This window comes from Mya arenaria, chromosome 4 (genome assembly GCF_026914265.1).
Source record: "Mya arenaria isolate MELC-2E11 chromosome 4, ASM2691426v1".
Lineage (NCBI taxonomy): Eukaryota > Metazoa > Mollusca > Bivalvia > Myida > Myidae > Mya > Mya arenaria.
The window spans coordinates 53,707,689-53,718,551 of record NC_069125.1 but is presented as its reverse complement, the minus strand read 5'-3'; the positions used below and the strand labels follow the sequence as shown (position 1 = coordinate 53,718,551).

General features: G+C 36.7%; 1 protein-coding gene across 3 annotated transcripts; it reads left to right on the top strand.

Annotated features, from left to right (window-relative positions):
• Positions 1 to 3,065: 3,065 nt before the first annotated feature.
• LOC128232089 (uncharacterized transporter slc-17.2-like) lies at positions 3,066 to 10,603 on the top strand. Of its 3 annotated transcripts, XR_008260486.1 has the most exons (13): positions 3,066 to 3,466; positions 3,719 to 3,790; positions 4,259 to 4,659; positions 4,835 to 5,074; positions 5,427 to 5,514; positions 5,749 to 5,844; positions 6,202 to 6,329; positions 6,581 to 6,736; positions 8,471 to 8,603; positions 9,120 to 9,270; positions 9,422 to 9,560; positions 9,887 to 9,977; positions 10,299 to 10,437. XR_008260486.1 is itself a non-coding variant. In XM_052945439.1 (12 exons), the coding sequence occupies exons 2-12, from the start codon at positions 3,721 to 3,723 to the stop codon at positions 10,476 to 10,478; spliced, it is 1,734 nt and encodes a 577-aa protein (XP_052801399.1). In that variant the 5' UTR covers positions 3,072 to 3,466; positions 3,719 to 3,720; the 3' UTR covers positions 10,479 to 10,603. The 3 variants fall into 3 exon arrangements, 1 of the variants encoding a protein (XP_052801399.1); XR_008260485.1 differs by having other exon boundaries at positions 9,422 to 9,977; positions 10,299 to 10,356; XM_052945439.1 differs by lacking the exon at positions 9,422 to 9,560 and having other exon boundaries at positions 3,072 to 3,466; positions 10,299 to 10,603.
• The last annotated feature ends 260 nt before the right edge of the window (positions 10,604 to 10,863 follow it).

Genomic DNA, 10,863 nt, shown 5'->3' with positions numbered 1-10,863 from the left:
TACTGACGTTGTCAATGTACCCGGCCACAGTAATGTACTTACTGACGTTGTCGATAAACCCAGCCACAGTAATGTACTTACTGACGTTGCCAATGTACCCGGCCACAGTAATGTACTTACTGACGTTGTCGATAAACCCGGCCACAGTAATGTACTTACTGACGTTGTCAATGTACCCGGCCACAGCAATGTACTTACTGACGTTGCCGATAAACCCGGCCACAGTAATGTACTTACTGACGTTGTCAATGTACCCGGCCACAGTAATGTACTTACTGACGTTGTCAATGTACCCGGCCACAGTAATGTACTTACTGACGTTGTCAATGTACCCGGCCACAGTAATGTACTTACTGACGTTGTTAATGAACCCGTCCACAGTAATGTACTTACTGACGTTGTCAATGTACCTTGTCAATGTACCCGGCCACAGTAATGTACTTACTGACGTTGTCAATGTACCCGGCCACAGTAATGTTCTTACTGACGTTGTCAATGTACCCGGCCACAGTAATGTACTTACTGACGTTGTCGATAAACCCAGCCACAGTAATGTACTTACTGACGTTGCCAATGTACCCGGCCACAGTAATGTACTTACTGACGTTGTCAATGTACCCGGCCACAGTAATGTGCCTACTGACGTTGTCAATGTACCCGGCCACAGTAATTTACTTACTGACGTTGTCAATGAACCCGGCCACAGTAATGTACTTACTGACGTTGTCAATGTACCTTGTCAATGTACCCGGCCACAGTAATGTACTTACTGACGTTGTCAATGTACCCGGCCACAGTAATGTACTTACTGACGTTGTCAATGTATCCGGCCACAGTAATGTACTTACTGACGTTGTCAATGTACCCGGCCACAGTAATGTGCCAACTGACGTTGTCAATGTACCCGGCCACAGTAATTTACTTACTGACGTTGTCAATGAACCCAGCCACAGTAATGTACTTACTGACGTTGTCAATGTACCTTGTCTATGTACCCGGCCACAGTAATGTACTTACTGACGCTGTCAATGTACCCGGCCACAGTAATGTACTTACTGACGTTCTCAATGTACTCGGCTACAGTAATGTACTAACTGACGTTGTCAATGTACCTGGCCACAGTAATGTACTTACTGACGTTTTCAATGTACCCGGCCACAGTAATGTACTTACTGATGTTGTCAATGTACCCGGCCACATTAATGTACTTACTGACGTGGTCAATGTACCTGGCCACAGTAATTTACTTACTGACGTTGTTAATGAACCCGGCCACAGTAATGTACTTACTGACGTTGTCAATGTACCTTGTCAATGTACCCGGTCACATTAATGTACTTACTGACGTTGTCAATGTACCCGGCTACAGTAATGTACTTACTGACGTTGTCAATGTACCCGGCCAAAGTTATGTACTTACTGACGTTGTCAATGTACCCGGCCACAGTAATATATACTTACTGACGTTGTCAATGTACCCGGCCATAGTAATTTACTTACTGACGTTGTCAATGAACCCGGCCACAGTAATGTACTTAATGACGTTGTCAATGTACCTTGTCAATGTACCCGGCCACAGATATGTACTTACTGAAGTTGTCAATGTACCCGGCCACAGTAATGTACTTACTGACGTTGTCAATGTACCCGGCCACAGTAATGTACTTACTGACGTTGTCAATGTACCCGGTCACAGTAATGTACTTACTGACGTTGTCAATGTACCCGGCCACAGTAATTTACTTACTGACGTTGTTAATGTACCCGGCCACAGTAATGTAAACCCGGTCACAGTAATGTACTTACTGACGTTGTCGATAAACCCTGTCACAGTAATGTACTTACTGACGTTGTCAATGTACCCGGCCACAGTAATGTACTTACTGACGTTGTCAATGTACCCGGCCACAGTAATGTAAACCCGGTCACAGTAATGTACTTATTGACGTTGTCAATGAACCCGGCTACAGTAATGTAAACCCGGCCACAGTATTGTACTTACTGATGTTGTCAATGTACCCGGCCACAGTAATGTACTTACTGACGTTGTCAATAAACCCAGCCACAGTAATGTACTTACTGACGTTGTCAATGTACCCGGCCACAGTAATATACTTACTGACGTTGTCGATAAACCCAGCCACAGTAATGTACTTACTGACGTTGCCAATGTACCCGGCCACAGTAATGTACTTACTGACGTTGTCGATAAACCCGGCCACAGTAATGTACTTACTGACGTTGTCAATGTACCCGGCCACAGCAATGTACTTACTGACGTTGCCGATAAACCCGGCCACAGTAATGTACTTACTGATGTTGTCAATGTACCCGGCCACAGTAATTTACTTACTGACGTTGTCAATGTACCCGGTCACAGTTATGTACTTACTGACGTTGTCGATAAACCCGGTCACAGTAATGTACTTACTGGCGTTGTCGATAAACACGGAGACAGTAATGTACTTACTGACGTTGGCAATAAACCACACGCAGTGCCGTAGCTACACTGAGGCACACCGAGGCAGCTGCCTCGGTGTTTTTTGAGCATTTAACAATTAAAATAGCTTTAGAAATAATTCTTTTCGACTAACTTCATTTGCCTCAATGTACAGAGACTATGGACCAAAGATACTCCAGAATGCAGGAAATCTCTTCTTGCAAACAAACAAAATCAATCCGGGGGGGGGGGCATTACTCCGGGCTTTCTTGAGTTGAACAATTACGAAACATAAAATTACAGCCACATAAAAAATACTCTCAAATGATATTGCAGTATACTCTTATGACACGCCGTTTGCTCAGATATCCCAATCCTATGATTATGATTTGAAATCGCATTGTTCAAAATAACATTGATAAAGAAGAATTATTGTGAAAACGTCAAAAACCGACCACATAGCTTCATATCATAGGTTATCGGCGGTTTTATATCATACTGTATGTATTTTTCAGGAATTGACGTTATGAACAGTATTAAATTGTATTCATGTATAACTTTCATGTGGGAATATTGAAGGGAGAACAACTAGGCATTCAATAAATCATAGCAACTTGCGATTGTTTCCCCTGAGAGACAACACACACTAATGCTTCATGAGGCGGAAACGAAAGCTTGATATCGTTAATTTGCATAACACACATACACTGGTGTATCATTGCTCTTTCAATGAAATAAATTCATGTGGGTTTAAATCAATAATAGGGGTTGTTTAGTTTGGATTGATTCCATTTTTAGTTTGTTTAAATATTATGAAATACGATACTTCTTTCCATGTACGACTATTTCGCTACATGTACATACAGTCAGGCACACTCTGCAACCATCGATCAGTTAAGGTCATTCTTTACTAGAGCCGAAGCACGTGTTTTTTAAATGTGATCGGGATTGTGAATTACGACGTGTGAAAGAAAGTGTGAATAAATTCAACATGAAGTAAAGGATAAAGAAGATCTAAGGTGACAGGTACGGATATCCGACGACTAATAATGTATTTTATGTTCCTGTTGTTTGTGTTCTATAAATAACTTCAATAAGCGACTGTAGTCTTATATACTATTATTCTACTATTTCAGTTAAATATAAATAACCGCATTATTGTCGTCATAAGAGATAATTTATTGATATGTCTGAATCAGAACTTTGTAAATATTTTGTATAATGTATTATTAAACCATCTAATACAAACGCATATAAACGTACAACATTTCCTTGCAGGAATGGAAGAAAATGAACAGGTATTAGAACAGCTAACGACAAATGGTGAAGTGAATAGAAAGAAATATAAAGGTACTGTAAAATACAAGTTTTCCTCCTAGTTAATATATATATATAAAATGAAACTAAAGGGACAGCAGTGGAGTCAATATATACTATACTAACATCTATCTATCTAAGGTCAATGTAGCGGTTCTTAAATTCAGGATTACTCTTGAAATCAGGATTTAGAACTTTAAATTTCAAACTATTGTAAAGTTGTAAAGAATGTTTTTGCTCGGACATATTCAGTAAAAAACAGTAGTAAGTCTCTTGAAATGAACAGAGATGAATTTGAAAACAACTTTTGTGCTATTTTTCAGGATTTAAAATTATCGACAGTTACGGAACCCCTGTAAAATATAATATAGTATATTATTGAACGAATAGCTTTTAAAAGCTTACATCATCTGAAAGAATGCTGGATTTTTGTTGACATTGTAATGTTTATGCAAGAGGTTTCCCAAAACATAAACGTATTTTCATTTTCTATTTGTGTAGACAGACATACGTTTGTATGCTCGACAAGATGGCGGACCGTATACCTCGTGTACATAGCCTACGCCCTACTGTTTATACACCGGGTCAACCTCAGTCTAGCCGTTGTCTGCATAGTGGACTTGGATGTCGAGGAGGGCAAAAACACAAACACAAGAATGGACAATATTGTTGCTGCTGAAAATCGCACATCAGAACTGATAGATGATGGATATGAAACCATTAACAATATCGCCAATGCAATAGATCAAAATAATACATTATGGCCAGTTGAAGTGGGTAGATCTTCGAAAAACGATATCAGAAGACAGTTTAAAACAGAGGATGAAAACTTAACCGCAGACGCGACTACTATGGCTCTGGTAAAACGCAATACGTGTGGCTCGGGTAACGTCAAAAGAAAAGTGTGTGTATTTTTTCATTATGTAAGGTATTGAGTACTTATATTCGAGTCAGAAATGCTTAAAGTAATTGCCTTCAAACTTGGAAATACATTTAGCATAAACCATGGCTATTCCAGCATTATGAATCATTATGCTATGTTATTACAGATAAATGTGTATATTTTCTCCTTTACAGGGTCCAAAATCGGATATAAAATGGAGAAAGTCGCTTATTTCAATTTTGCTATCTTCGTATTTTTATGGGTCACTATTTACCCAGATCCCAGCAGGAACCCTTGCAGACATATTCGGCGGAAAACATATTATGACGGGGGCAATGGTTTTAACGGCTGTTTGCTCTTTCCTTGTGCCTGTGTGTGCCAGAACAGGCATTGAATGGGTGTTTGTCTTGCGCATACTTATCGGGTTTGCTGGGGTAAGAATTTCAATCAATTAGTGTAGCCTTATTGCTATCTGGGTGGTGTTAATGGACAATTAACTTATGATAATTATTGTTATCAACGATGGATTGATTTTTTGCTTGATGTCTCTTTATACATATATATTAATTATATATGCTAATTAACTTGTAGTATAATTATCATTGTCGTATGCTCATGCGCCTAAGACATTTATGCATTTGTAATAAACTATTAAAACTATAACTTCAGTTCTGGTTATAACCTTTTTATTTTTTTATGCACAATAAATAAAGGCATACAACCATGACATGATATTGCATCTGTAAATAGAGTGTATACATGTACATGTTGCATTTCCTATTCCAGGGATCGGTCATTCCTGCTGGTAATTCCATTATAGCCGCTTGGGGACCACCAGCCGAGCGTCCAAGTATGCTGGCAGTGGTGGCCACAGGTTAGTATTGTAACGGGTAGTAACAAAATGACATGCCTTAATAGTTGCCGGATATAACAAACTTTATAAATGTTATTGAAAGCCATGACTTATATAACCTTGTTTACGTTGTCTTCTCCTAGTGACCATTATAGTCTTGTTGACTTATTTTGTCTTTGTAGTTATGTATTTTAAATGTTATAGAACGTACTCAGAAAAGATGGCTATGAGTTGATTTCCTTATTGTATTTACAGGTTTACTTTTTGGTGCTGTTGTATCATTTCTTACTTCTGGATTGCTTTGTGAACACGGCTTTGCTAACGGATGGCCTTCGATATTCTATATACATGGTCAGTAATGTAGTGATTATGTATTTTATAATATAGACGATCTTCTTAAAAACACATATGACAAATTCACATGTTAATGCATGATATCTAATAACCAACAAAACAATGGAAACAGCAGCAGTGAATTGTTTAAAACTTGGTTAAGTTATCCTAAGGTTAATTTTCCGGTTAGTTTGCACATTGGAGTGATTTGATTGGTTACTAGTTATTATTGGATAAAATTGACAGACAATCAATGAACTAATTTTCAAACCAAACCAAAGATTTAACCATTTTATACAATTGGCTGCAGGGAAGGAGTAGCCTAAGATTTAACTTATACTTTCTACAGGCAAAACTATATCTTGTGTATTTTAGGTTTTCTGGCTGTTCTTTTTGTGATAATGTGGCTTTTTGATGGATATAGTTTACCAAAACACCATCCTAGAATATCGAAAGAAGAATTAGAATACATAGTCGAGTCGAAAAGGCTCGTTTCTACTGTGGTTCGTATGAGAGTACTATTTTGAAATAATGAATCATAACTTTATGTGGTAAACGCGAATTGTAGAAGTAAATATTTTGTACTTATTTTTAGATACAATACACTGATAATTAACAAATACTAAACAAACTTATATAGCAGAACTTATCGATGTATGAGATTAACTTAAACAGTGCAAGTAAAACGCTGTCACATTATTCATGACAAATCATTATCCTTTAATGATACAGGCTAAATGTCTTATCACTTTAGAATAAGTCTCAAGGTACGCCCTGGAAAGGCATTCTGACCTCAAGGCCGATGTGGGCGTGCTTTATTACGCATTTCTGCTTCAACTGGAGTTTCTTCACTGTCATCATCAATGTGCCATTATTTCTGAAAGAAGTTCTCAAGTACGACATAACGTCAGTAAGTATTATAACCTGATTTGTTCATATAAATACAAATATGTTATTATTGCTGTTTTACATGAAAGCTATCAATTTGTCTTGAATTGAACTATTCCCCCATCAGCAGTATCAATAGTTTCACTGTCTCGCTATGACGTTATTGGAAGTTCCAAAGTTAATTTTAAGACGACATGTCATTAACGTAATGTTTTTACCACTTTGTCCAAATAAAGTTTTGATCAGTTATTACCATTTTTGTTTTGATAGACTTTTGATCAAGAAATAAAACAGTTATTTCATGGTTATTTGGGTGTAACACATTTTGTCTTCGTCAGGATAGCTTCTATTCTAATTGACCGATGGAACAATTTCGTAAAAAAAAAACAACAGTAGTCTTTCATTTTCGAAGACGTCTAATTTATGGCTCCCTTATTTAAACACATGCATATACATTAACGGATTCATAGCGGGCAACGCAGTTTCTCTTTGGAAGCAAAACAATTATTATTATCATGTCTGTGTAATTATAATCAGCTTTTTATCTTCTCAGTTAATAAATAATATTAGCTTTTAAATACCAATGTAACTCTAGAATATATTTAGTTTGTGTTTAAATAGTGCCTACCAGTTTTGGAATTACATATGGTGTTGCCATTTTAGGATTTCTAAGATCTTGTCGTGTAAGAATGTAAATGGTTGAGTGATCAAAATATAAGATAATACACTGCCAGATTGCGCCGCCTTATATACTCGACAGTCGGTTTGGATTTTAGGAATTAGGAATTCTGAGCAATCAAAAAGTCCAGGAAATTACCAGCCAATGGCATCGGTGCTTGGAATTCCTAACCCTAGAAGGCAGTACTTCGGTCGAGCAAACAACAACAATATTATGCATACATATCGAGTTCAACATACAAATATTAACAAAGGGCAGTAACTGTCGTCATGGAAATATCAATTTAATGCTTTGTGACCTTGGTTCATTTGCAAAAGTCACAATCAAAATAATTTTCATAACCATGGAATTTAGAGTTAGGAACGCGCGGATGTTACAAAATAGTTCAAATACATATCAGTTCAGAGTAATGCATCATGTGATGCATCTGTTGAATTACGATTTGCTATTAACAAATAACATTATAAGACAGTTTAAAATTACATTAAAAGTTGTAAGTAACATTCATGTTCTGAAAATGAACCGATGTATCATGCCGCACTTGTAAGTTCCCAGATCTAAAAATGGCGGAAATGACAGTTCCATGACAACTTTAGGAATTCCTAAAATCGGTAAATACTTCTAATAAACGTTATTTCAGAAGATAAACCATGAATGATTACTTGCATATACTAGTGTTGTATTATACTATTTGTGGATTAACAAGTATACATAGTGTTTATGAGAATAAAACAGCAATTAAGGATGCACTTTTGCAGAGTCAAAATGTCAATGCAGTAATTTATTACATGGGTAACAGTCAAAACTCGAGGTGGAGGGGATGACATTCTGAATTGTTGGCCCGAGACTTCATTTCCTTCACCTCGGGTGTTGACCAAAAACCCTTGAAGAAACTGTATACTAGCACCGGTATGATGAAATAATTTATTTTGCAAATATTCAAGTAATATACATTGAAGGAAGTCATAAGGTGATGTACACGGACAGCCATATAAAATATTGTGTTGTCTATGACCGTGCAGCATGTGTGATACCATTTTCTATCACAGTGTTATTTTGTTATTATGTAATTTTCAGAATGGCGTTTACTCCGCTCTGCCATACATATTCCAAATTTTTAGTGGACTTGCCTCGGGAAAGATTTCAGCTGCCATATTGAAAAAGAAGTGTTTAAGCCATCTTGTTACCAGACGTCTTTTCCAAACAATGTGTAAGGCGTCTACTTTATTTTTAATTTGCTATTAAAATGTAAAACCCATTTACTTTTCCGGAGATAAAAAAATCAGCATGTCATCAAAACGATGACAATAGTTCAAGAAGGGATATTAATGTTGCTATTGGTAATCAATTTGTTTACTGATTATTTTAAAACCAACTAAGACAGAATCTAATATGCATTCACATCAATACTGATAAAACTGTTGAATATGATATATTCTCAGTTTAATCCATTGATCGAAACATATGTTTTAAAGTATCACACAACCTTTTTTTTACTCGATTTTAAGTTGTATGTATATCACAAAACGGTCTATTAAGAGTGTTTGTGAATGTCTTTTCGTCATTTTCAATAAGTGATAGTTATCCTAACCCACAATGGTGACGCATGGGTTAAGGTTGTTATGACGTCATAATCAATGTACAAACATAAAACACATCAAGTAAATGCATTGCTTATGTATAACATGTTTACGATAACATGACGACATGTTTATACAATCAACAGGTTCAATAGGGTGTGGCGTATGTCTGATCTTAGCTGGTTATGTCACGTGTGAGGTACGTCACATTGCGGTGGTGCTTCTGTGCTGCTCGGGCATTTTCGGAGGCATGGCGTGTGCAGGATTCTTTGTAAATCATCCAGAGTTCTCCGGACAGTACGTTTTGGTGTATATTGAGTATTACAGTAAAATGCTTCATCCTATTTTGGGCATAGAGTTCGTTTATACTTATTCCTTATACATTCACTGTGATGACAGCTGATGTCTTATATATTATATTGTTCACTCGAGAATGTTTTCTTGGTAGAAACCTGTACTTATGCCCGTTGTGGGAGTCCATGAAAAAACGCCATTCTGCCTTTTGTGTAAGAGGCGGACCGAGGATAACCGTACCAGGGTTGGATAGCTGTGATGATAAGTTGTTTTTTTCCGATTACCCTGCCAAGGTTGAGCTATGTCTTAATACCATTTTCACACTTATAACCGGCGCTTTTTGTCTCGGCTTAAAATGATAAGACCGTCTATGAAATATTACATCAAATTTTCGGTAAAAGAAACTACCGAAAAAAACAGACAAGGTGAAAACAAAAATAGCGGTCATGGAGCCGATTTCAAATTTTAGGGTAAGCCAGGAAACCAGAAACAATGTAAGACAATACGCCTTACCTTATTATCTGAGGTGTGGAATTAAAATGGTAACTTAGCGAGTGAATGAACATCCGCTGCTTGTTATCTTAATGATAAGTTTAGGTGTTCAATGTACTTGTTTCAGATTTTCAGGAACTACGTTTGGAATAACTAACGCAGGGGGCGTAGTATCATCCATATTGGCGTCAATGATCGCCGGTCTTTTAACACCTAAAGTATGTTGAAAGAGAAAGAATATAACTCCTGACTTTTTCGTAAGAATGAACCAATTCTTTAGTTATATTGCTATGTATGATCTTTACTGCCACAATTACAATCGCTGCACATACTTCAATACGACTTGAAATTTCTTGTGTTTTCTGTTTAATCTATCTTACATAAGTAGTGATACGTATATATTTTTCATAAAATCTATATTTGTGAAACGCCATATTGAAACTGAATTTAGGTAAATGTGATTCAAGTGTCCTCATTAAGAAGCATTGTATGTTAAGGGGGCCTACATGGCATTGTATAACTTAACCGTTCTTTTGCAGGGTCTTCAAAGTGAATGGCAAGTCGTGTTTTATATCGCTGCAGTTGTTAATTTCGTCGGAGCGTTGTCATTTTTATTCTTTTCTGATGTAACATTGCAACCATGGGCACAAGGCAAACAACACACTATCGAAATTGAAGTGGATCCGCCCGATACCGAATTGAAGCCCATGAAAGCGTAGAAAGTGCTTAATTATACGTGTTTAATTTCTCCATCAATTAAAAGCTTATGCCAATAAAAGTTCATGTATTGCTTTACTCAAACACAGTATCTTTATTTAAAGAATAATATAAATTCAGGTACTAACTTATTGTTGTTATATCTCAGGATTCTCACACCAATGTTACATTATAATCATTGTTTTACTCAAATTGAATCTCATTATTTGAAGAACATTTAAAGTCAAAAGCAAAAACCATTTTAAATTTTAAATTGACATATATTAACGATCCAATCCTTATTGGGAAAAAAATCCTATCAAAATGTAATCCATTTTACAAGCGCCTTTTTGTTAAAATTTGGGCACGGGTCCAGTAGCGGAAATCCAAGGATGTCTAGTTTTGGGG